Source organism: Chelonoidis abingdonii, chromosome 3 (assembly GCF_003597395.2).
Source record: "Chelonoidis abingdonii isolate Lonesome George chromosome 3, CheloAbing_2.0, whole genome shotgun sequence".
NCBI lineage: Eukaryota > Metazoa > Chordata > Testudines > Testudinidae > Chelonoidis > Chelonoidis abingdonii.
The window spans coordinates 120,703,018-120,730,293 of NC_133771.1; the positions used below are offsets into that span (position 1 = coordinate 120,703,018).

The 27,276-nt window shown below is 48.7% G+C and overlaps 1 protein-coding gene across 1 annotated transcript; it reads right to left on the reverse strand.

The window, feature by feature from the left end:
• Positions 1-14,509: 14,509 nt before the first annotated feature.
• Positions 14,510-25,690, reverse strand: FBXO5 (F-box protein 5). The gene is made up of 5 exons (XM_032773065.2): positions 25,598-25,690; positions 19,151-19,887; positions 18,486-18,576; positions 17,803-17,985; positions 14,510-15,650 (listed from the first exon to the last, which is right to left on the reverse strand). The coding sequence occupies exons 2-5, from the start codon at positions 19,867-19,869 to the stop codon at positions 15,399-15,401; spliced, it is 1,245 nt and encodes a 414-aa protein (XP_032628956.1). The 5' UTR covers positions 19,870-19,887; positions 25,598-25,690; the 3' UTR covers positions 14,510-15,398.
• Between the last annotated feature and the right edge of the window lie 1,586 nt (positions 25,691-27,276).

Sequence of the window (27,276 nt, forward strand, 5' to 3'; positions counted from 1 at the left end):
GTAACTGTTGTTCTTCAAGATGTGTTGCTCATATACATTCCAATTAGGTGTGCGCGTGCCGCGTGCACATTCATCAGAAGATTTTTACCCTAGCAACACTTGGTGGGTCGGCTGGGTCTCCCCCTAGAGTGGCGCTGCCATGGCGCCAGATATATACCCCTGCAAACCCAACTGCCCTTCAGTTCCTTCTTGCCAGCTTCTCCGACAGAGGGGAAGAAGGGCAGGTTTGGAATGGATATGAGCAACGCATCTCGAAGAACAACAGTTACAAAGATGAGTAACCGTCTTTTCTTCTTCGAGTGCTTGCTCATATCCATTCCAGTTAGGTGATTCCCAAGCCTTACCTAGGCGGTGGGGTCGGAGTGAGATCAGGCAGAATGCAAAACTGCTGAGCCAAAGGCTGTGTCATCTCTGGACTATTGAACCAGAGCATAATGAGAGGCAAAAGTGTGGACCGAGGACCAGGTAGCTGCGCGACATATCTCCTGGATGGGTACATGAGCCAGGAAGGCAGCAGATGAAGCCTGAGCCCTGGTACAATGTGTGGTGAGGTGGCTCAAGGGAACATGAGCCAAGTCATAACAAGTACGGATGCACGCCGTCACCCAGATGAGATCCTCTGGGAGGAGACAGGTAGGCCTTTCATTCGGTCTGCCACCACGACAAAGACTTGGGGCGTTTTACGAAAGGGTTTTGTCCGCTCAATATAAATGTGAGCACTCTACGGACGTCTAGGGAATGCAATTGTTGCTCCATTGTGATGAGTGTGGCTTCGGGAAGAAGACCGGAAGGAAGATATCCTGGCTGACGTGAAAGGCCAATCCACTTTAGGAAGGAACGCCGGGTCTGTCGCAACTGCACTTGTCCTTGTGAAACACACAGTATATGGTGGGTCCACCGTGAGAGCCCAAAGCTCGGAGACTCGTCTGGCTGATGTAATGGCTACGAGGAAAGCTGTCTTCCAAGACAGGTATAGTAGCGAGCAGGTTGCTAATGGCTCGAATGGGGCAGACATAAGTCTGGTTAGAACCAGGTTAAGGTCCCAGGTTGGGGCGGGGCGGTGTACTTGGGGTATAGGCACTCCAAGCCCTTGAGGAACCTAGAAACCATAGGGTGAGAGAACACAGAGTGGCGACTCTTCGCTGGGTGGAAGGTAGAGATGGCCGCCAAGTGTACCCTCAATGATGATACTGCTAGGTCCTGCTGTTTGAGAGACCAGAGGTAGTCCAAGATGGTGGGGATCGAGACCTCGGTGGAAGTAATATTCTGTGTTTCGCACCAGCAGGACAAACGCTTCCACTTGGCCAGATATGTTGACCGAGTGGAAGGTTTCCTGCTACCCAGGAGTACTTGTTGTACTGAGGTAGAGCAATGTAACGCTGACTGGCTTAACCACGCAGCAGCCATGCCGTGAGGTGAAGGGACTGCAGGTCTGGGTGGTGAAGTCTGCCGTGGTCCTGAGTTATGAAGTCTGGGTGAAGAGGCAGGGTAATTGGGTTGTCTATCGACAGGTCGAGCAACATGGTGTACCAGTGCTGCCTGGGCCACGCTGGAGCGATCATGATCAAGCGAGCTCCGTCCCTGCGGAGCTTTAGCAGGACCCTGGGAACCAGCGGGAATGGTGGAAAGGTGTAAAGCAGTTAGCTTGTCCATGGCATCAGGAAAGCGTCCGAGATTGAGCCCAGGGAGAGGCCTTGGAAGGAGCAGAACATCTGGCATTTCCTCTTCTCGCGGGAAGCAAAGAGGTCTATGTGGGGAAATCCCCACTTCTGGAAAACAGAATAAATAATGTCTGGACGAACTGACCACTCGTGAGACAGGAAGAATCTGCTGAATCAATCCGCCAGAGTGTTACGAACCCCTGGGAGAAAGGACGCTACCAGGTCTATCGAGTGGGCTATACAAAAGACCCAGAGTTGGATGGCCTCCTGACAAACAGGGAGGACCGTGCCCCTTCCTGCTTGTTTATGTAATACATGGCCGTTGTGTTGTCTGTGAACACTGAGACACAACGGCCTTGCAAGTGCTGTTGAAACGCCTGGCATGAAAGGCGGACTGCTGTCAGCTCTCGGACATTGATGTTCAAGGCCAGCTCCTGAGATGACCAAAAGCCTTGAGTGTGAAGATGTCCGAGGTAAGCACCCCAGTCGAGAGATGACGCGTCCGTTGTCAGGGACATAGAAAGCTGGGGCGGATGGAACGGCATCCCTGCACACACCAGGGAAGGCGTCAGCCACCAGTTGAGGGAGCCTAGGATGCTCGGGGGAATGGTGACTATCATGTCTATGGCGTCTCTGCCTGTGTTGTATACCGAGTTGAGCCAAGACTGGAGGGGACGGAGGCGTAGCCTGGCGTGTTTGGTCAGGAACGTGCAGGCAGCCATGTGACCCAGGAAACCAAGACAAGTGCGAGTCGAAGTTGTTGGGAAGTTCTGTAGGCCTTGGATAATTATTACCATCGCCTGAAACCGAGTCAGTGGTAAGCAAGCTCTGGAGAGACTGGAGTCCAGGATGGCCCCAATGAAGTCTATCCTCTGTGTGGGAACCAGAGTGGATTTCTCTATATTGATCATCAGGCCTAGACGTATGAATAGGTCCTTGACGATGCCCACATGATGGGTGACTTGTGTCTCGGAGGTCCCTCGGATGAGCCAATCGTCCAGAAACGGAAAGACGTGTATCCGGTGGCAGAGGGAGGCGGCGACTACAGCTATGCACTTTGTGAATACTCTCGGGGCTGTAGAGAGGCCAAACGGTAGGACCATAAACTGGAAATGCTGACGGTTGGCTACAAACCGGAGATACCGCCTGTGTGGAGGATAAATGGCAATGTGAAAATATGTGTCCTTCACGTCGAGGGTGGCATACCAGTCTCCGGGATCCAAGGATGGGATGGTGGTCCCCAGGGATACCATGCGGAACTTCAACTTTATCATGAATTTATTGAGTTCTTGCAGGTCTAGAATAGGTCTGAGACCTCCCTTCGCCTTGGGGATTAGGAAATAGCGGGAGTAGAACCCCTTCCCCCTTTTGTCTTTTGGTACCTCCTCTATGGCTCCCATGGCAAGGAGCGTTCGCACTTCTTGTAAGAGGAATTGCTCGAGAGAGGGGTCCCTGAAGAGGGACGAAGGTGGGCGTTGAAGGGGGGGCGAAATAAACTGGAGGTGGTACCCAAGTTCCACCGTGCATAGGACCCAACGATCTGAAGTTAGCTGGGACCACGCAGGAAGGAAAAAGGAGAGGCAGTTGGAAAAAGGAGGGAAAGGATCCTGGAAAGTAACTGGTATGCCGTCCTCGGGCGCACCTTCAAAAGTTCGGCTTTGGCCCCATAGGCGGTTTGGAGGGACCTTGATTTTGATCCCCTTGGGGTCCAGACTGTCGTCTACGATTGCCTCGGCCGTGCCTTCTGCCGAAGTCCTGTCTTGGTCTAGGTGGGGGATAAGGGCGGTGAGGCTGGGGACGGAAGAACCTGTGCTGAGTCACCGGGGTGTGCATCCCGAGGGAGCGCATGATGATCCTGTTGTCCTTTAGACTCTGCAGCCTGGAGTCAGTCTTTTCAGAAAATAGGCCTTGACCGTCAAAGGGCAAGTCCTGCATGGTGGTTTGTAACTCAGGTGGAAGGCCTGACACCTGAAGCCATGATATTTGCCTCATGGCAACACCTGAAGCCTGGGTCCTGGCTGCGGAGTCAGCTGCGTCCAGGGAGGCCTGGAGAGAAGTTCTCGCCACCTTCTTCCCTTCCTCCAAAAGGGCAGCAAACTCTTGGCGGGAGTCTTGGGGAATGAACTCCTTGAATTTCTCAACCACCGTCCAGGTGTTATAATTGTACTGGCTAAGCAGGGCTTGCTGGTTTGCCACCCTGAGTTGGAGGCCCCTAGTAGAGTATACCTTGCGGCCCAATAAGTCCATGCGCCTAGCCTCCTTTAATTTTGGAGCAGGAGCTTGCTGGCCATGGCATTCCCTTTCATTGACTGATTGCATGATAAGGGAGCAGGGAGGAGGGTGCACATACAGGTACTCATACCCCTTAGAGGGTACCATGTACTTCCACTCAACTCCCCTGGCCGTGGGCGTAATAGATGCTGGAGATTGCCAGATGGTACCGGCATTTGCTTGGATCGTACGGATGAACGGCAAGGCCACTCTTGTGGGGGTGTCAGCTGTCAGGATATCCACCATTGGGTCCTCTATCTCCGGGACCTCCTCCACCTGAAGATTCATATTCAGGGCCACCCACCTCAGGAGGTCCTGATGTGCCCGCAGGTCAATTGGAGGAGGGCCCGAGGAGGATGTCCCCACCACCGCTTCATCTGGAGAGGAGGAAGAGGAAAGGCCAGGGACAAAAGGGTCCTGTGTGGGCTCCTGTTCTTGAGTGATGTCAGGCTCAGGTGGAACTTGAGAGACTGTTGGCTGAATGAGAGCCTCCTCTGTACTCACGGGAGGGGGGCGGCTGACCGTTGCCTCCAGCACCCTGTGTTCCAATGGTGCGGAGCGGGATGGCACTGGAGGCACATCTTGGGATTTATGGTATGCCCAAGGTGTCCAGAATAACCACTGATGGGATCTCTGTTCCTGGGCCTGGGTCTCCTGGAAGACTCGGCCGGGCACAGCTGAGTCACGGTCCTGTGCATAGGAAGCACTGTCCACGTGAGATGACACAGATGTGTGACGAGATGGCCAAGGAGGCACTGAAAAACCCTGGGAAGGGTCTCCATCTCTAAACAACCTCTCCCTGTGTGGCACCGGAGAGCGGTACCAGTTGCCATACAGGTACTGGGAACGAGACTGGGACCTGCGACCGGAGTGGTGCTGGGAGGTCGACCGGGATCTGGAGGCTTGACGTCTGGAGTGACTGAGAGAGGTGCGGTGCCGGGAATGGTATTGGGAGCTGGATCAGTGCCGAGAGTATTGGGCTGGCGAACGGGATGCTGATCGGTGCTGCGAGTACGACTGGTACCGAGATGGAGAGCGGTGCCAGGACTGCGAGTGGCATTGGGATCGGGATCAGCGACGGGACCGAGAGCGCTGGTGGGACCGTGATCGTGATCGGTGCCTCTCGACGGTGCTGACAAACGGTGGCCTCAGCAGGGCAGGCTTGGCTATTGATTGAATGACCCTCACCGGCGGTGCTGCTGGTTGAGGCAGCGCGGACTCCATCAGCGTGATCAGCTCCCTTGCCATAGAAAAGGTCTCCAGCGTGGAGGGAATTGTGAGCTCAACCACGGCATGCACCGGGGAGCTTTCAGGCACCGGACTTGACGGCCCTTGCGGGACTGGAATCGACGGTGCAGAAGCTGTTGGTGCCGTGGCAGGTGTCGGTGCCGGGCGGTCCGGCTTAGGCAGATGCTCCAACTGTGGTGCAGGTGGCACGGAAGCCGCAGGAGTCTTATGCTTCTTAACCCGCGGAGAGAGGGAACGGTGCCGAGCAGACATCGGTGCCGGTGCCGGTCGGTGCAGAGGGGCCTTAGTGGTACCGGCTCAATCCGGTGCCGAAGAGACGCTTCTGCCTGATGCGGACTGCCCAGCGCTCAGTGCCAGGGGCGGAGGAGTAAGAGCTGCCTCCATCAGGAGCTGTTTCAGACGAAAGTCCCGCTCCTTCTTTGTCCTGGGCTTAAAGGCCTTACAGATCCAGCACTTATCCGAGAGGTGGGATTCCCCGAGGCACTTAAGGCAAGAGTCGTGGGGATCTCCCATTGGCATCGGTCTGTGGCAGGTCGAGCACGGTTTGAAGCCCGGTGAATCGGGCATGGGCCCTGGTACCGGGTGCGGGGAAGGGGCTAATCCCCGAACCCCTCTCAACTATATATACTAACTATAACTATAGAATTTATAACTATATACATGAGAATTAATAAAAGAACTAGCAGTAGCTAGGGAGGTGGAGATCAGCTAAGCCGCGCTCCACTGTTCCAACGACCAACACGGGCGGTAAGAAGGAACTGAAGGGCCATTGGGTCGGCAGGGGTATATATCTGGCGCCATGGCGGTGCCACTCTAGGGGGCGACCCAGCTGACCCACCAAGTGTTGCTAGGGTAAAAATCTTCCGACGAAAGTACATGCAGCGCACGCACACCTAATTGGAATTGATATGAGCAAGCACTCGAAGAACACCAGTTATGGAAAAGGTAACTGTGTTTTCTTCTTCGAGTGATTGCTCATGTGCATTCTACAATAAATGATTCCAAGCTATATCTGTTGGAGGTGTGTAGGAGGTCACAGACACTCTGGATGGAGCAGTGCCCTGCTGAACCCAGGGTCCTCCCTAGTTTGGGAGACGATTGCATAATGCGAGGTGAACGTGTGGACCAAAGACCACATGGCAGCCCTACAAATGTCCCAAATAGGGACATGAGCCAGGAAAGCAGCTGATGAGGCTTGCACCCTAGTCAAGAGTGCCCTCATAATCAGCGGTGGGGGAACTCCTGCTAGGTCATAACAAGTACAGATACAAGAGGTGATCCAGTTGGAGAGCCTCTGAGTGGAGATTGGCTGACCTTTCATGCGCTCAGCCATGGCGATGAACAGCTGCGAAGACTTCCTGAATGGTTTTGTACATTCTAGGTAAAAGGCCAGAGCCCGTCTTGCATCTAGCATGTGAAGGCGGCGCTCCTCACTGGACGTGTGGGGCTTGGGGCAGAGCACCGGCAGGAAAATGTCCTGGCCCATATGGTAGGCGGAGACCACCTTAGGAAGGAATGATAGGTGCGGGCAGAGCTGGACTTTATCCTTATGAAATACCTTGTATGGGGGCGTGGAGGTCAGGGCCTGGAGCTCCGACACCTTCCTAGCAGATGTGATCTCCACAAGAAAGGCTACTTTCCAGAAGAATTAAGACCAGGGACATATAGCAAGTGGCTCAAATGGAGGTCCTGTTAGCCTGGCCAGCACCAAGTTCAGGTCTCACTGAGGGACCGGGGCTCTAACATAGGGAAAGAGGCAATCCAAGCCCTGAAGGAATTGACTGGTCATGGTACGAGAGACTATCATGTGGCTGTGCACTGGCGCGTGAAAAGTTGATATGGCTGCCAGATGCACTTTGACAGATGAGGGTACTAGGCCCTGGGCCCTAAAATGAAGAAGATAATCTAGTATGAGCTGGATCGGAGCAGCCACTGATGAGATGCCCCGATGGGTGGCCCACCGGGAAAACCAAGACCATTTCGCCAGGTAGTCCTGATGTGTGGAGGGCCTCCTGCTCTCCTGGAGGACGGGCTGGACTCCCTCCGAACAATTTTCCTCCTCCCAGCCTAACCATTGAGCAGCCATGTCACGAGGTGGAGGGCTGCTAGGTTGAAGTGGAGGAGGCGATCTTGGTCCTGGGAGAGACGGTCCAGGCGGGTTGGCAACGATCATGGGGGGGGGGGGGGGTGACTGCCAAGCTCGTGAGAGTCCTGTACCAGTGCTGCCTGGGCCACGCTGGGGCAATCAGAAGGACTCGAGCCCTGTCCGTCTTTATCTTTTCCAAGACCTTGCCAATCAGTGGAATTGTGGGAAAGGCATAGAAAAGCTGACCCGACCAGGACAGAAGGAAGGCATTGGAGATCGTGCCCCTGCCCAGCCCTCCCCTGGAGCAGAAAAGGAGGCACTGGTGATTCTGCTTGGTCGCAAAGAGTGCCCCATGTAAGGAAAATCCTGTGCACCACCTCCAGGTGCAGCTACCATTTGTGCTAAGAGGAGAAGTCCCAGCCTAGGCGATCTGCCCAAAAATGTCAGACGCCCGGTAAGTGGTAGGCTTCCAAGTCGATATTGTGGGCTATACAGAAGTCCCACAGCTTGAGGTTTCCTGGCAGAGGACTGAGGAGCGGGCCTCACATTGCCTATTGATGTAGGACCACCAGCAGAGGGGGGCTAGCACAGATTTGGGCACAGTGAGGACTTTGTCCATTCTGACTCTGGACTGGGAGAATGCTGAGGCCAACCAGAGCTGCAGGGGCCACATCCTGAGTCTGGCGTGACGAACCACGTACGTACACGCCAACATATGACCCAGGAGTTGGAGGCACACTCTGGTGGTTGTCACAGGAAACCTTGTGACCACTCCGATGAGCTCCCTCAAGATTTCGAATCTGTCCGGTGAGAGGGAGGCTCTGGCTGATGTCACGTCCAGAATCACGACAATGAACTCTATGTGTTGCATCAGAACCAATGTGGATTTGGTGTTGTTTACCAGCAGCACCAGTGTGGTGTATGTAGACAGGAGGAGTGTTACGTAACCCTGTACCTGTGATCTGGAGCTGCTTTCGACCAGCCAGTCATCAAGGTAGGGAAAGATCTGGACCCCCCAACGCCTGAGGTAGGCCGCTACCACAGACATACACTTTGTGAAGACTCTGAGTGCCATTGATAGGCCAACGGGAGGACAGTGAACTGGTAGTGGTCCTGCCCTACCGTGAAGCAGAGGAAATGCTTGTGGCCCTTGAATATATGGATGTGGAAGTATACATCCTGTAGATCATACAGTAGATCATACCAATTTCTGGGATCCAGAGAGGGGATGATGGATGTCAGAGAGACCATGCAAAACTTGAGCTTTACCATGTACTAGTTTAGGCCTCAGAGATCCAGGATGGGCCTGAGCCCCACTTTTGCCTTTGGGATAAGAAAATAGCAGGAGTAGTGCCCCTTGTATCTGAACTCCGCTGATATCACTTCCACTGCTCCTAAGCAGAGGAGTCTCTTCCTTGAGTAAGCTCTCATGGGAGGGGTCTCTGAAGAGGGACGTGGTGGGGTAGAATGAAACTGGAGGGTATAGGCCCAAGAGATGGAGGTGAGGACCCATTGGTTCAAGGTCAGCAGCGACCACTCCGGGAGGAAAGTACATAGGCGGTTGGAGAAGGGAAGGTCGGGTGGATCCCTGATACAAACTGGTAAGTTGCTCCTGGGCATCCCATCAAAAATGGCGCTTACCCGCCTGCTTGTCCTTAGAGAGCTCAGATTGCGGCACAGGCCCAGATTGCCATTGCAGGCGCTTTTTATAGTCCCTTGATTTTTTATAAGGTGGTTCATATTTGGAGTGGGTCACCTGATTTGGGGCCTACTGTGGTTTGAATTTGGTCCTGGCCGGGGCTGGGACATAGAGACCAAGGGTCTTTAATGTTGTATGGGAGCCCTTAAGACCATGTAACTTCACATCTGTTTGTTCCACGAACAGGGCCTTGCCATTGATTAGAAGGTCCTGCAAGGAGTTCTGTGCCTTGCTGGACAACCCAGACAACAGGAGACACGATGCTTTCCTCATTGACACTGTAGAGGCCATAGATCTTGCAGCCATATCTGTGGCGTCCAAGGCTGCCTGAACGGCCGCCCTGAGCTGTGCCATCCTCAACCAGAGCCTTAAATTCCTTTTTTTCAGGATCCTGGAGGGAGTCCGCAAATTTGGGTATTGAATCCCACAAGTTGAAGTTATATCTGCCCAGCAGGGCTTGGTGGTTCGCCAACCTCAGTTGAAAGCTCGAGGACGAATAAATTTTTCTACCAAATAAATCTAGTCTCCTCAAGTCATTATTCTTAGGGGTAGGAGTGCATTGACCTTGATGCTCCTTATGGTTGACCACAAGGGAGCTGGGGGCGGGATGGGTATATAGATACTCCTACGCCTTGGGGTGCACAAAATACTTCTGTTCTGCCCTCTTAAAAATGAGGGGCAAGGAAGTCGAAGTGTGCCACAAGGCATTTGAGATCTTTGCCACCCCTTCAAGGAGTGGGAGGGCCACCCTGGCAGGTGCCATAGCCAAGAGGACATCGAAGAAGGAATCCAAGGGTTCCTCCACCATCTCTGCTTTTAGGTTGAGGCTTGATGCCACCCTTTTCAACAATTCTTGATGGGCTTTCATGCGCTCCTGTGGGACGGGAGGAGGAGGAGCCATGATTGCCTCATCAGGGGAAGATGAGGATGGGAGTGCAGTACTTTGTATCTCCACCAGTGCCGCAGGTCCCACCACTTCGTCTCTTTCTACGCACAGGACTTGAGATAAGCGCTTCACAGACCCTTTTCTTGGGGGCTTAGAGAGGGAAGCTGACAGTCTTTCTGAGGCTCCGGCCACCGAGCAAGCCACCACCGGGAGTTGAATCAGGTCCCATGGGGCCCATCGATACCATGGCGCTGGCCAGGGAGCCCAGTGCCACCGCAGGTACAGTGGCACTGTCACAGCAGACTGCCCTGCCTCACTCCCCACCAACTGTCAACTTTGAAGGGAGGCTGGACTGGCATATGATCTACCACCATCCCAGGACGGGGACGAGTGGCAGCATCGTGAGTGGTGCCAAGCACAAGACTGTGATTTCAGCATGGAGGAGCAGGAGTACCGTCTGTAATGGCTGCTCCACGAACGGCTCATATGGGCGGATCCACGATGGCATAGTGCTGGCGATCTACATCTGGGGCAGCGGGAGGGCTACCATGGTGGGGACCTCAAGCATGATGACGAATGAGAGCAGCGTCAATGTCCATACCACGAAGAGCTACAATAGCTTCTCAGAGACAACCAACCTCTGGTGCCATCTGTCCCGGTCCCAGCGGGGCATGCTCTCATCGCGAGGTCTGTGGTCCCTCGAGGTGGAACAGTGCCTGGAACTCCTGGTGCTTGGCACCCAGCCAGACAACCTGGTGGGGGTCAATGGAGACCAGTGCGGGCTGTGTGCAGGATGGTCACTGCAGAGAACGGTGTCGGGAAACTTCCCTCAACCATGAGCGGTACTGTCCGGACGACGACTGTGGGAGGTCTGAGCGGTGGCTTGCCTCTGGACTTGGGAACCGCTCGCATCGGTCCAACTGGTACTAGTAGAGACATAACATCTCAAGCTGCCTGCAGGGCCTCCAGCTGGGAAGGCACTGGCACCCAGGGAGGTTGGTTCAGACTGGGCCGGACTAGTCCTCTTGACTTGAGTGGGAGGCTGAGAGGCCAATGGGGATCGAGAGCTGCCCAACGTGGGTCTAGTCTTTCCCCTAGCCTTGCTCCGGTGCCTTGGGGGAGACCTCTTCTTTGCCTTTTTAGAGTGTCCCTTGGACACAGGGAGCAGTGCCAACTGGTGGAGGGCACCATTGTGTAGCTGACTCAGAGCAGTGCAGCAGTATCAGGGTCAGGGCCAACTCCATCAAAATGGCTTGGAGCTGTATGTCCTGCTCCTTCTTTGTTCGAGGCTTAAAGGATCTGCAAATTTTGCAGCGATTGCTGAGGTGGGTTTCCCCCAGACAGCGTAAACCAGGGGTTCTCAAACTGGGCGTCGGGACCCCTCAGGTTATTACATGGGGGGGTCACGAGCTGTCAGCCTTCACCCCAAACCCCGCTTTGCCTCCAGCATTTATAATAGTGTTAAAAATTATCTATCTATATATATTTATTATGGTGGGGGGGGGTCACACTCAGAGGCTTGCTATGTGAAAGGGGTCTCCAGTGCAGAAGTTTGAGAACCACTGGCAAAAACAGTCTGAGCGAGGATCACTCATGGGCATAGGCCGTTTGCAAGTGTTGCACAACTTAAAGCCCCGAGCGCAGGGCATGCCCGACCTGGGCACACTTAACTCTTCTAACAAAACTGTTTTTTTTTCTCTCTCTTTTTTTGGTAACTACAGGTATAACTAACTATGAACTAACAAAGTCCAGAGACGGAAAGCTACAGCAGAGCAGTTCCAAAGCATCTTTACTGGCAGCAAGAAGGAACTGAGGGTGGGGGGAGCACACAGCACCCCTTATACAGCGCCATGGCAGCGACACTCCAGAGGTTGCTAGAGGCACTCCCCTACAAGATTGCTAAGGGAAAAACTTTCCAGCATCGGTGCACATGGCAAGCACACACGCCTATTATGGATGCATATGAGCAATCACTCAAATGTTAAGATGCTGGGTTGCAGCAGCTCTGGTCAGCACCGCTGACTGGGCCATTAAAAGTCCCATTGGCGGTGATGCTTGGCTAAGGCAGGCTAGTCCCTACCTGTTCCGACACCACGCTGTGCCCCAGAAGTGCCCAGCAGCAGATACAGCTCCTAGGTTGGGGGGGCGCACAGAGCTCTGTCCGCTGCCCCCGCCCCAAGCACCGGCTCCACACTCCCACTGGCTGGTACCCAGCCAATAGGAAATAGAGGGGGGCAGTGCCTGCAGGCAAGAGCCACATGCCTCTGCCTAGGAGTCAGACCTGCTGCTGCCTGCTTCCAGGGCACACCATAGTCCACAGTGCCAGGACAGGCAGGAAGCCTGCTTTAGCACCCCCGCTACACCACTGACCAGGAGCCGCCTGAGGTAAGCCCGCGCCCCCATCCCCTGCCCCAGCCCCCCTCGCAAACTCAGAGCCCCTTCCTACCTCTATCCCCTGCCCCACCCAGAGCCTGCACCCCCAGGCCAGAGCCCTGACCTCCTCCCACACCTCAACACACTGCTTCATCCCTGAGCCCCCCTGCACCCCTCATCCTCACCCAAGCCTGCACGCCAACCCAGAGCTCCCCCCACACCCTGAACCCCTCCTTCCCAGCCCCAACCCGCGGCCCTCATCTCCCACCCCAACCTTCTGCCCCAGCCCTGAACCCCCACCTCAACTCCTCATCCGAAGCCCCGTTGGGTCATGAGCATCAATTTTCTTCAACTGGGTCACCAGAAAAAAAAAGTTTGAAAACCACTGGCTTAGACATTGCTCAGTTCAATGTTGCAATGCCTGCCTGGCTCCATGCCCTGTTGCCTAGTAGAATCCTCAGCCACCAGCTAGGCACTCATGCTTCCCAAACAATTCACCGTGAGGGTTAGTTCTCTAAGGACTTGTTCAAATGAAGCGTTAGTGCACACCAGCTGGGTGGTAAATTCTAGTGCACACCAGCATGTCATGCACCAACCTGTCCATATGAACCCTGCTGGCTCATACGAAAAGTTTCCTAGTGCGTGCTGACATAGCGCTGTGAAACTGAACTACATCAACACACACTAGGAACTTTTAATGGAAGCCAGCAGGTTCCACATGGCCATATTAGCAGACAACATGCTGGTATGCAGAATTCACACCCCAGTTGGTGGGCACTAACAGTATAGACAAGCCCTAAGAAAGGAATTCTCAGAAGCCAGCAAGCTGAGCAGGGAGCTGCCCAAGCTAGCCAGGAATAAAATGCTGAGAATGGCTTAGGCACCTAAGCAGCTGACTGACCTGGTTGGTGGGCTAGATAAGCACCGCACTCCACTTGGAATCCTCAGCTGTGAACTTCTCCTGGAATTAGACATCTAAGCCAGGTCAGCTGCTTAGGTAGCTGATGTCTAATAGCCAAAACTGCATGGCTCCTGCTCATTCACAGCACCTCATGCTTGCCAGTTTCCTGGCTTCTAGAGTGCTGTCCTGCACCCAACCTATCAGTGGCCTGCATGATTAGAGCACATCTACAGAACTGGGTCCTGCTGGCAAGACAGGTGTTCTCCTTAATCTGACCTGCTCCAAAAGGCAAATTTGCTGGCTAAATAAACCTAAGTTCCAAAGCATGCATAGGAAAGTTTTGAATTAAGACATCAATGTTCTGCAAAAAGTGTCCAAGACTTAATGCTTGGCTCTGTTGGCAGAGATCTGTAGAAGGGGAAGTCCTATGGCTCCAACCAAAATGTCTGTTCTGTAGAAAGTGTTACAACTGTGAGACATGATGGATACAACAAAACATATTTTACAATCCATAAGTTTGTTAAACTTATAAATCTTTGTATTGAGCTCAATCTATCATTTTACAACTATATTAAAAAGCAATCACTAAAGCAACCTTATCTTTTCCAGTTCCCAGCCATCTCCCCTGAAAACTCTAATCTTCCCCTGGCCAGAAAAGCATGTCTACATTAGACTTAAAAATATTCTTACCATTATAGCTCCACTTGTAGGAGCACTAGCATAGACAAGGCTCAGGCACACACTGACATTTTAGCCACATTTAGGTCTATGTTAACCAACGTTAGACAGTGACTAACATGATAGAGGTTGGTCTGGCCTACTATTCCCAACATGATTGCAAAATTAAGAAAAAAGCTGAGCATACACCAAGTCAGGATGCAGCATTCAGACAGAACTCTGTGAACAAGCACTAAGAACAGGAAGACTTGAATTAAATATGACCTACTGTGCTGCTCTCCCATGGTCCGAAATCTATCTACCGAGGCTGTAGGGGCCCACAGTGGTTAACAAAACTCAAGTAGTTACATTTGGCAGCACAGTTAGTCAGCTCCTGTTTCAGAGCCTGTCTTCAAACACCACAGAACAATAGTCTGTGGGCTGGATCCAGAAAATTAGGACCACAAACTACTCAGTCCACGGTAGATCTTCCACTGACAATGGGCTTGTTCTTGGAGTGATGAGTACTCACTTCCTATTATCTTTCATGGGAATTGCAGATGGCCTGAACCTCAGGAATAGATTCAATGTGAGTTTTACACAAAAAGGGAATGTAGAATATATTTTTTTATAATTAAACTTCTAGGGACTGGAAATCTCCCAAAATGAACTAATGTTAGAACTGATATTATGATGTAACAAAATCAAGAACTACAGAGCATCTACATTAAATTCTGTTGAAAACATTTTAATTTATTTTCACATTTACAGTACAAGAGGTAGACAGACAAATATTTAAAGTCATATTTACATATATACAAACACCTAAAATGTAACACAATTTGGAGATTTCTCTAGCAATATCACAATATATTTTTTATTTTTTTGGATGAGTCAGTATGGCAAGAGTCCTAGGTCAGTTTGTAGCTCCTTGATCATATCAGCAGGGGAGGAATGAAGAAACACCAGTCTAATCCAAGATTAATTTCAGGTAAATCATCAGACCAGCTAGTGTTTTGAAAATTAAACTAATGTAAAGTTCCAGTTTTAGACTGATGAGGAAAGGCTCAAACGCAAAGCATGTACTCTAAAACGAAGAGTCCCACAACTTTTTGTATATAAAAGAACCTCGTTAAGATGCACACTCCAATTCAAATTTCCACTGTAAACTCATTTAAAAGACTTTTCTGGAGCTATAAAATATCATTTATTAAAACAAAATCCAATCCTTAAAACAATTCTTCTTCCACCCATGTCTTCAGACATGTAGGAATACTTGCCAAAAATGACCAGTTAAACTTGCTTTTTTTTTTTTTTAAGTTAATAGTTAAGAACATTTTTTAAACGCTACTGTAGAATTCATATCCAAAATTTTCTTTAAATTTTATAAATCAGTAAAAAGCATGTTTGGGTATGGACAAATTTCTGAAAATTCTTAAAAGTTTTTTAAAAATTGCCTACAACTGAGAAATGGATCTAGAATATATTCAACTTATTTTCTTTTTAAAAACAGATTATTTACTAAGAACCACTTCCACATTCACTTTTCTTTAGGATAACTTTCATCTCTGAATTAACTTTGGTGATATAATAGCTGCTCCTGATAGCACAACAGATCACAATCTCCGCAAATTTTGTTTGCTCTTTTTGGTGCCAGGAAGAAGTCCTAGCTGAGACCTTGATTTCACAGGTTTGCTACTTGCACAGTCTCTGGAATTATGGTAGCAGCACAGGCACTTGGTGCAAAAGTCAAAGCTACAGCTTTCACGGCTGCATGTTGCCCTCTGTAGATAGGAGTCATATTTTGCAGGTGAGCTGCAGCGACTACAAACCTTAAGGCTTTCAGTGTTTTTCAAGGTCTTGGCAGCCTATTGGGAAAATATACATTTATTTTTAGTGAAATAATCACTGGAACAAGTAAATACACAAACACCAAGTCTTCCCCCTTGTTTTATAAGAGCCTGAGTTTGTTAGTCTCCAGGGAACATTGCAAGACCCTTCTTTTCTCCCTTCTCCCTAAGGATGAGTGAAAGAGCTAGAGAGTGGTGGTGTGGAACTTTGGTGGGGATTCTGAGTTATTTTGTTGATGAGCTATTGGATATGTACAATTTTACGGAAAAAGATCTAAGACACTTTTTAAAACATGGTAACCAGAACATTGGACTAAGAGTCTCTACTGCAGAGTAATAAATATATAAATAAATAAATAAAAATAAGGCCTGGATCCCTCAGCCCTTATCTAAAGAGCATATATGATGGGGCCTCAACTATATTTACTTTCATAGGGGACAACATCCATTTAGAATTACATTCAACTTAAAACACTGTAAATAGAACTAATTTTCAGAAGTGGTGAGCACTCATCCTCTGAAAATCAGCCCCTCTCCTCCCAAAGGTGCCTCAAGTTGGGCACTCAAACAGAGGCAGTCAAAAATCACTAATCACTCTTCAAATTATGGATTTCATGGAAAACATTATACTAGAGTTTGATGTGGAATGGCTAAAAGCAGCAGCAAAAAAACAGCAACACTGAAAGTTATGAATGTGGGTTTACAGAAACTTTATACTGGTTTGTCTTGGTGAAGTCAGTATCTGAATATCAGGTGAAGTAACAGATCTGCCTAGCCTGGATACTTTGCTGTGGACTGCAATATTTGTAACTTATTTCAACTATGAAGCACTTGGCTAACCTCAAAATCATCTCTAAACAGGTAAAACACTAAATTTGCAGCAGCTATTAGCCAAGCAATACACCCAACTAAAATGAAGTCAGAAACTACTCTGATTTGAAAGATACCAGGCAAATAAACTGAACTGGAAAATTTGGAGGTTAGTACATTGTTGAACAGTAAAAGCCACTGGTCCTAAAGTGCAGATTCAGCACATCAAGGACAACAGTCCTGTGGCCAAAGTAGGAAAAGATTAGTCTTAATTTTGAGGCAAACTATAAAGACAAAACAAGACATACAGTTTACCACAGAAACCACACAAATCTATGCTGAATGTTCCATACAACTTGATTGGGGAGGAGTGGGGGGAGATTCAGCACATATATTTGCAATTCATCTTTAATGTGCACAATACTTTACATAAGCCCTATGACAGACAAACAAGAGGGGTCCAAAACACAGAGTAATTAGAATTCTATCTTTTCACCATTTATGCTTCTTGGGAGATACGACTGTTCTGTTTAGTCAGTTTCACCATCTAGTTGACAATGCTGTTATTTGGGAAACAACATTTTTAAAACACTGTTGTCAAGAAGTTTCATGGAAACACAGATTCAGCCTAGTTTTAGAGGCAGACTATGATCCCTTCTATACAAGATGAACTGTGTTATGACAGGCTTTTTCAATGAAGGTTGCATAAGAGGTGAGGCCTTACTCTTGGGTGAGTAAAGGGGCTAAGAATACAACACAAAGCTTCAGCAGTCTCATTCTAAGGAATGCTAGTATGAACATTTTTTGAAAAAGGGCCTTTTTTCAATTCCATACAACTACAAGTAAGAGAAGCATAGCATGGCCAGGCAAGACACAGATTTCCTTTCAGTTATGCTGATATATGTCAATCTTTAAAAATAAGCTAGTACAGGCCTATTAGTCATTGGCTTTTCTTGAGCAGACACTGCTAGTCATGTTATATTACCAAGTGAGACAGTTCTTTGAGGGAAGGAACTGTATCTTACTGTATGTTTGGAAAACACACTGTGCATAGATGGCAATTAGGGGGAAGCCACAACATTACTTTTCCCTTGTGCCCTGAGCTAAGTATTACACCCAAGTATTCTTCTCATAGCCTTATTCAATGAAGAACATCCTATTGTATTATATAACTCCCCACCCAGTTTTAGACATACAGCAAAAACAAGTTTCATAATCTAAATTTGACAGTTATGCTTGGAAAGTGCTACTAGTGGTTAGAGTTGTGGTGTTTATTTTAGAAATGTGAGTTAAAAACTGTTCATGTGCTATTCTTGACAGCACACCAGTAGTTGAAAAGGAATAAAAACGTCAGCATTACCTCACAAAACTCCATGTGTCGGCTGTAAGAACCATTTTGACTGCTCTGGTTGGATGCTTTGGATCTGGATGCTTTTTTGGATGAGCTGTTTGGAGGGGCTGCTGTCTGAACAGAAGCTAAAGCTGCTCGATACAGAACATATTCCCTTGTTACAGTATGTTCTGAGGGCTGTACACTACCATCCTGTCAAGAGGTAAAATGAGATTAAGATTTAACAAGGCTCTTCTTTAAGTAACAGTCAGTATAAAAATTTAATTTTGATGTAAAGTAGCTGTTTGTGTCTTTAAAATAAAGTATTGAGGTTTTCTTTGTAAACTTCTCTGGCTAGCAAGTTTACGGTAATTTTTTCAAACCTTGATAGTAAGCTATGTGGCTATCATTTTACCCGTACCTTTGGTATAAGTAGCTAGGAATGTTTGTATCTTTTCCACCAAGAAGTGAACTTTTAGTTCAGATTTTTCAAGTTTGCACTTGAAGTTAAAAAGGATGTCAACCTGAACAAGATTTAAACACCTCAGTTTAAATATCACAGGGTCCAGCTCAAAGAACACATTTTTAACATATAATCAAATCATTTTTTTTTTTTTTTTAAGAACTTTATCCTCAAGATTCACAGCTAGCCCTCAGGCAACAGGTTCTATATCGCTGATTCAGATTTAAAGTTATCAAATGCAGGAACTTACAGAAAGGCTTTTCACTGCTTTACTATACACTTGGAAAGCCCATTTGTCTTCCTTTAGAATTTTCTTCCATGTTGGACTCACTTTAGCCACACTGTAGTGAAAACACAAACATCTTAACTTCTGAAAGCAAAAAATAAACTTATTGCTCAACAATATGTCCAAGTTTTAGTCACTAATGTAAGTGTCCTCAAGAGACCTGAGTCCACACCCTCCCTCTCCTCCCCTTTCAGGAGGTAGGTTACTCCATCACCTCTACTATTTATATCTGGCAGTACTCAAAATGTCTTAGACTTGTGCAAATATAAAAGGTAACAGGGTGCCTGTCCCAGTGAGCTTACCATATGAATGGAGAAGAGAAATTTTTAAAAGGCAAATAAACATTGTGCCATGGTAAGGGCGGATGAGCAAATTTTGGTACCTTTTCATGGTAGTTTTGTAGAGCTGGAGTATTATTATAAGTTTTCTATGAAAGATGCACATCACTACTATATAGGAACATGCATCATGTTGAGTAATGCAACTTTTTAGAATGCCTTTGAAGTTATAACATAATACTAACCAATGTGCAGAAATCAAGCTCATATGCACAGAGTGGCATTCCTTCTGGTTCCCACTAGCACTATCACTTTCCCAATGACAAACTCCCACAAGGTTAGTAAACTTACTTTATTAAGTCCATCTCCTCAAGATGTCTTAAGATGTTTGCTAAAAGATGTCTGAGGTCCCTTTGGAAGAGTTCACCAAGAATGTCTATTCTACCTAATCCCATTTTCCTGCCAATTAGATTTCTAAGTCCAAAGCTTCCCTGGGAAACAATTCTGTCCACAATAGCCCATGATTTAACATTTCTTTTACCACTTTTTTTCAAAGTTGAGCAAACCAGTTCTTCAAAATGGGTAACTGGTAGCAAGGTTTTTTTGGAAAGCTGTGCTTGGCTTTGGTTCATGAGACAGTGATTTGGTGTGCCATATATATTTCCCGCCAGTAGTATACTGTCCTCATGTTCTGTTGGATCATTGTACTCGCTGCTCAACATAGAGGAGTAACCACTCTCCTCATTAAACCTACTGTTTTCTAATGCCTCCATTTCACAGGCACCTTCACCAAATCTGTACAGTACTTGCTGGTTTTCTTTGTTATGTACAAGCCTTCCTTCAGTTTTGTGGTCAATATTCCTGGGGGTTGCATTCTGCAGTTCACTATGCAATAGCCTCTGAGATTCTTTAACACAGTCTTTACAAGACCCTTCTTCATAATTTGAGATAGAAGATTCTTCTAGTCTTGTCTTTACTTCATCAGTCTTTAACTGTGCGAGTCCAGAACGGACATGGTTACAATTAAAATCACATTTCATTTTGGTGGCGTGGTTAAGGTTTGCTTTCATTATTTTCTGGTTTGTATCCTGCAACAAAACAAAAAAGTATTAATCCAAAACAGCATTAACCAGATCAAGTCAGTTGCACAGTTAATCCACACTTCTCTACAGCAAACAAGTCTTGTAGGCTTCTACTTAAGTGATGAGATTCCCTGTGACTAGAGGATTCCCTGTGACTGTACTCTATGACTAGAAGGGACCTCCTGGTTCATACGTCCCTAATCCCTATGCTAAAAGTACACAATACCAAGAAGAAAACGTTTAAATTGGAAGACATTTACCATAATATAAATACCAGGACAACCTGCCAAACTACTTGGCTCACCTGTCCATTTAAAATTTATCCTATATAGAAATGCTCTAAAAACCCATCAATACAAGACATCTGTCCTTTCCCAACAGGCCTTTAATATTAAAGAAAAACATTCAAATAAATGTTTGTATCAAATTTAATACTACAGAATAGATTATGATGATCTTTTTAATGAAAGACCAAGTAATAAAAAATATTTAAATGTTTCACCGTGTGTCTTACACTAATGGCCAATTTCCAGTTTTCCACAGAATACATACCTATTCTCCAATACCTTCTGAGATGGAAAGTTCTACCTTCTCACTAGCTGCTAGATAGTCTAAGTGGGGAGGGGGAGCTTTCTTCTCTATCCTTAGGGGGAAAAAATGCTGTGAGGGAGAGAAAGGTATCACACAGACCCGCTTCATTTCTTTTCATGGTTAATAAACTCCATTTTATAGTTTCTTTATTTCCCTCCTGCAGACATGAAACTCCAGAATATCTTGGACCAAGGGTCCCCAACACGGTGCCCGCATTTGCATGTGCCCGCATCCTGGCCGGTGGTCGAGCATCTGCCGAAATGGCACCGAATTTCAGTGGCGTTTCGGTGGCGCCGCCTCTCGATGATGTCACTTGTTGGGAGCAAGTGGCGTCATCAAGAGGCATCACCGCCAAAACCAGTAGTGTAGCTAGCGGAGTGCAGGGGAAGCAGCCGCTTCCCCTCTGCACATTTTCAAAAAGTGGCGCCTGCTGGGCCGGTGCTGGTGGCAGCACGGCCGGAGGAGCCATGGGAGGGGGGAGCGTGGCCAGAGGATCGAGGGAGTCGGCTCCTCGGCCATCGCGCACCATGCTCAGCACGGCCCCAACATCGCTGCAGCCACCTCCTGTGGCAGCTCAGGGCTCGACGGCCAAGTGCTCCCCACCCCTTGCTAATGCGGTGGGCAGGGGGAGGCGAAGGGCCCCTGCGCCTTTAAGGCCGCCTAGCTGGTGAGCCCTGCGTGGAGCACGAGCGCCGGGAGCAGGCTGGGGACAGGCGGTGGCGCAGGATGGAAGGTGAGTGGCAGGGGTTCGGTGCCTTGCACTCGGGGGTCCAGGCGAGGGGCTCCCTGGGGCTGGTCCTGCAGGGCAGGGGCGCAGGCCGCGCTGTCTGGACAGGGGGCCCTGGCACAGCGCAGGAGCCTGGAGCAGGGGCACGGGACCCCACGGGTGGGGCTGGGTGGCGCAACCCAGCGGGGGACACCTGCAGAGCGCGCTGGGCAGGAGAGACTCTCCCAGGATCGTGGGGGGACAGGGGTATCTGCACCTCCAGGAAGCCCGCAAGAGTCCTGAGCCGGTCCCCGGGGTTAATCTGGGGGGGAAATGGGAGGCACCAAGGGGGGTGTGGCCAGAGGAGGCGCCAAGGGGGGGTGCCTTTTTTATGTTTGCTCCCCCTATACTTAGAACCTGGCTACACCACGAAACGTTGCAGAAATTCGGCGGCATTTCGGCGGATGCTCCACCACCTCCGGGGTCCTTTGTCTGGCGCCTGTCAGACGAAAAGGTTGAGGACCACTGTCTCGGACCATCTGGTATGTGCCTAGTCAGCTAGCTGCCATGCACTGACTGAGTGAGCGTGTGTCCCTGAGCTGAAGTTCTACTTATGCTGTCTGAAATTAGTCAAAGCCAGTTCTTCTAATGGAGCTCCACAAAGACCCAAATTCCATGACTGGGAATTTTGTTCGTCATTTACAAAAGTGACATTTATAGCACATTTGAACCTCTTCTCCACTTCACTGCAGCCAACTTGGAATGAAATGCAAAAGCTATTTTAGACCAGCTCCACTAGACATTTTTCAGAACAAAACTGAATAACTTCTCCAATTGAATATGCAGGATGGTGAGTTAGTGGGCAGAATGCAATTTCCCAATTATAATTTGCATACAATATAGGCATCACTTTTAACTCTTGCAAGAAGTGACATCACATCTTATTATGAATAGCTAGCTCTTCTCCAAATCCACACAAAACAGTACCTACTGAAAATAGTACTAAAAAAAGTATCTTGCCAGTTTTCAAAAGCCAAGCACAGTTGGGCCAAGTCAGTACTTGAAGGAGACCCTGGGAGAGGAAAACAATGCAGTGTGTAGGAAGTCAAGTAGGTGATTCAAAATGTGGCACTCTCTCCAGAGACAGTCCTGAATCTATATTCTGGCATGGTGTTAGGGCACTCTACTGCTTAAGTACATGCCTTTCAGGTCCCAACCAGTGATAAATGAAATTCCAACAGCACCTTTTCATAAGAATAGAGCATTACCCTGGATATAATTGTGCTAAAAACAATTTACTCTAACTTTTTTTTTCTGCCTTTTAGGATGGATATAATGGCATCCTCACTTCCTGTCTTAAACACCATGATACAATTCAATGCATTTCCAAGTGGCTCCTACAATAGTGGTTTTCAAACTGCAGCTCGCGGTGGCTCTGATCAGCACCACCAAATGGGCAGGCTAGTCTCTACCTGTTCTGACACCGTGCTGCGCCCCGGAAGTGGCCAGGAGCAGGTCCAGCTCCTAGGCGGGAGGACCACAGTGCTTTGCATGCTGCCCCACCCTGAGCACCAGCTCTGTACTCCCATTGGCTGGTTCACACCCCAGCCCAGAGCCCCCTCCCACGCCCTAAACCCCTCATTCCCAGTCCCACCCCACAGCCCTCACCCTCACATCCCAACCCTCTGCCCCAGTCCTGATCCCCTCCCATGCCCCAAGCCCCTGATCCCCAGCTCCATTGGGTCACAAGCATCAACAATTTTCTTCAACTGGGTTGACAGAAAAAGTTTGAAAACCACTGCTCTAGAAGGAAGAGTGTTACTGAGAGGGTTCCATGACTTAAGCGGGACAGTTGGGAGGCAGCCACTGAACTGGACATGCTGCTTCTTGGATATTAATTTGCCAGCAGGCAGAACCATGATAGGGGCTCCTTCACAGAGTACCAGGCCAAAGTACACTTCAGAGGCAAGGTGGAGGTGGCCCAACCCCCACCATGAGGAGGACGTGGTGGTTGATGGGGAGAAGCCACCCCCATGCACAATTTTGTTGACTGGGGGCAGGGCATGTTTTTGGGAAGCTAAGAAGTATCCCTTAATGTTAATGAAGCTATCCCTTCACATATGTTAATGGAGCAATAGGAGGATACCCCATGTATGCTGTGATGGATACTTCTTCCATGTGTTCATAGTGTGGGGAAGAGAAGTGATCTCCTACACACTGGAAAGAGCCTGAGAAGTGTCCTTCCATGTGGTCACAGTACAAAGGCAAAACCAACTCCTGTGTTTGAGGAGACTGCGGAGTCCCCAGTTTTTACATGGTTACAGTCATAGGCATTTCTAGGAGTTTGGGGAAAAGGGTGTTGCATAAATTTTTGAAGTGAAGGGAAGAAGTGTCCCCTGTATATTTAGGGTACTGCATATCCTTTTTTTTTGGAGTGAAATAATTGGTTCCCTCCGTGTACTGTGAATGGGGCAACGATGTGGTTCTTGCATAGCTGAATTAGTGAAGGTGACCCCCCTCCGGGCTGCGGTTAGAGAAGATGCCGCTAATGGCCTTGGTTGCAGCACAGATAAGGTCTTTGCCGCCTTCTGGGGTCACTAAGCTACATCAGCTCAGTGCATCTGTTCCTAGCGTGCTTAGTACACTGCAGGGCTCGAGAGCTGTCAGTCTATTTCCATGCCCAATACCCTGTCCCTGAGCTGGGCCGCTGCCGGCAGAAGAGCCCCGGGTTCAGCCATCCGCACACTGAGACAGGTCTTGTCGCCTCTTTCCATCATTTTTAAATGTTTCCTCCAAAAAAGGGGGCCGCAGGGCCAATGTGCCGCCAGTTTGGGCAGTGTCCCCTCCCGGCGGCGCAGCATGGCCTGGGCGGGCGGGAGACGGGGCGGCGCGGCTTCTCCTCAGCCTTCCTCCCGCCCGCCGAGACCCTCGGGGTTGCCGCTTCCCTCGCTTGGGGAGAAGCGCGGGGCCCGCCATCCCGCGGCAGGGGGAGAACCGGCTGCAAGGCCCTCAGATTGGGGGTGGAGGGGTGATGGGAGGCAGGCGGCTCCCCAGGGACCCCCGGGCTACCGGCCGAGTCTGTGCCACCCAGCCCCCGCCCCGAGGTACGTTCGGTTTCCCCGGCACAAGAACAGAAGCCCGTAGCCAGAGCCCCGCTCCCGCCATCCATCCCCACGGCGCCCGAGCCCGGCCAAGGCGCCGAGCCTGGCTTGACCCGGGACGTGTCACTGACCCGCGGCCCCGCCGCCTCTGAAACGGGGGCAAGTCAAACCTGCTGCGGCGGCTCCTCAGCCCCGTCCGGCCACAGTACCTGGGCGCTGCTACCTCCGCGCGAGCCGCGGCCGGTGAGTGACTCTGGGCGGCTGCCGCGCTTGCCGGGTACTTTTAAAAACTTTGAATTTGGTATCCAAAATCCCGGCGGCCAATCAGATGCTGCCCCACGAGCCCGACCGCCAATGGCGGTGAGGCTGTAAACGGCGGCCAATCCCCGGGGCTCGCACAGAGCCCCGCCTCCCTCGTATTTTCCCTCTTCTGAGGGAGAAGAGCGAGGGAAGCGCGAGCCCGCGCCCATGGGCGTGTCCAAAAGCAGGGAGGGAGATTGGCAGCGCGCCCGTGCGCGCTCTCCCGGGGGGGGGGACACGTGGAGCGCGGGAGAGAATGCGGCGCCGCCCCAGCAGCGGTGGCGGCTTTTCTGAACCATCTCATTGCTTCACTAGGTCTGAGCGCTCGCGGTGCTCCATGCAGGCACCACGCGCCTGCGTTCTCTGCACTGGCTATGCCAGACAGCGTGGATCACTTTTTCAGGGAAAAGTATTTACTGCAGAGGACTGCAACATGTGGTCCATAGTGAGGTTTATCTCTAAATTCTCTGACTATGGGTAAATCCTTTCCACATCTTTGTGTCGCAGTTTCCCAACTCTGTAAATTCGGGGTAATTGTACCCTAGTGGCAGTCTGAGAGTCAGCCTAACTAGCATCTATGTAAACTCCTTAGGAACATCCCAAGGCAGATGTGGAAATGAAGGTCATTCCAATGTGCTAGCACAAGCAGAGCAGGCTCATGTTAACCATAAACTGCAGCATAGTCTACTCCCACTGGAATACTCGACAATGCAGAATTAATATTCTCTGCAACATTTTATTTTTTCCTGCAGAATTTATTCCCCCTGTGCCCCACCAGCACTCCCTGGCAGGGGCAGCCAGGGCTCCCAGAGCCAGACAGCCTCCGTCTGAGAGCTGGAGCATGATGATATTGTGACAAATAAGATGCGCTGAATTTTAAAATATTGTGTACATAACTTTTTGGTGCAGAATTCCCCCAGCTGTAATATTCCCTGCAAATTAACGTGTCCTCCCCTTTTATATGTTATTACACCATTTAATTATTCCCTTGAACTACAAGAGCTGCAGTTTCACTTACCCTCGGCTGTGGTTTGGTTTATGTTACATTGTCAGGTTCCAACCTTCTCCCTCACCCCCAGTTGTTAGCTGACCAAAGTTCTTCAGTACCCCCAAATATTCAGTGTCACCTAGACAATAGTGGAACAGAGTTTAGCAGGCAGAATCCTGTCTCAGCACTGGCTTGTCTAGCACTTCTAGGCTGTGCAAAATATGTTTAACAAGGATCCTCCATGGAGCAACATGGGATTTACTATATTCAGAGGAAGGAGAGGACGTAACAGGTTGCCATGCTGCCCCCATAATAAAACCAAAAATCCATTTGCTTTAGACTCTGCTTGCCTGGCTACTAAATAAATTTCCAAGGCTATTAGAACAATGACAATGCTTATTCCTTTAAATACTTCTTGTCTATAAGATGGTCAGTTGCAGTGGAGAAGCAATTCAGGACTAAGTCCACCATCTGTATAAGACAAGAGTCCAAGTCTAGAAATAGGCAGCAGCAAAGGATACTGGCTGTGGCCAAAACTCTAGGTGGCAATGTAGGATATACTGTCCACTTGGGCAACTATTAGGTTTAAATAAGCCCTTCTCTTTCCAGTAGCCATTTTGTTCCCTAAGTGATCCTTAGTACTAGAATGGCAGGGAGGTGATTTTAAGAACTCAAGAACTTGAAGAGAATGAGGGTTGCACTTACAGACACACAATATGACCATACACTTCTGATTTTGCATATAAATATATGAAAACTGTGAAGACTAGAGCTTCATTCTTGCAAAAAGTGGTGCAGATACTAACTTTGAGTGTAAGTACTCCCATGACTTCAAAGGAACTAATTTAATGGATCAAGTTAAGCTTGTGCATCAGTGCTTTACAGAATAGAGCTTAGTACTAAGGCCACCATACAGGATCATCTTAGGAAACAAAATAGCCTCTGGAAAGCCAGGTTTAAATAAGCCCTATATTTATTGGTTCAAACCAGAGAAGCAAGTAAATGCAAGATAATGGAATGCAGATATAAACTTGATTATGTTTATTTTTATAATTGCATTCCTTAATTGTTTATGAACACATTAAATTACATTATATATGTACTTTATTGAAATTACTCTTTTTATAAGCAAACACCTGCAAAGTCTGTTGCAAATACTAACTTGTTTTTATTGTAATATGTTATGGTGATTTTGTTAAATAGAAATCGGAAATAAACATTTTTACCTATAGCAATTTTTTTCCTCATTATATGACTCATTTGTTGCCCTATAGATATTATATATGCAATACATGATGGTATGGTCTGATATAAAGACGTGTGTGTGTGTGTGTGTGTGTGGGTGGGTGGTGGGTGGGGTACAGTTGCTTCCGTGTTTTTGCATACCCAAATATAAATGAAATGTTTCTCATTTATCCTCTCTTTTAACCACACAAAAAATACCAGCATATCAGAAAGGCAGAAGTTTTCTTTACATAAATCATGATTTGTCCCTATTATCTGGTACTGAAATAAGATTCACCGGTCTAAAATTTCCAGGATTACCTATACCACCTTTAGAAAGACAGATTCAAATATAATTGCTACCCTCCAGTTCGCCAGTACAGCAGCTGATTTTAAGGAGAGAACAGGTATTTTTGTTATCAGCTAAGATACTTTATATTTAATTGGCGTTTGCCTTACTCTTGCAAGAATTGCCATCTTTAATG

What these genes read in the sequence shown, in the direction of transcription:
- FBXO5 (XM_032773065.2), bottom strand. Translation starts at nt 19,869, where the DNA reads ATGAAAGCAAACCTTAACCACGCCACCAAAATGAAATGTGATTTTAAT. An exon ending in GAGGAGATGGACTTAATAAA is followed by an intron (nt 18,577 to 19,150) that starts GTAAGTTTACTA and finishes TTTTCACTACAG; the next exon opens with TGTGGCTAAAGTGAGTCCAA. An exon ending in AAGCAGTGAAAAGCCTTTCT is followed by an intron (nt 17,986 to 18,485) that starts GTAAGTTCCTGC and finishes ACCTCTTGACAG; the next exon opens with GATGGTAGTGTACAGCCCTC.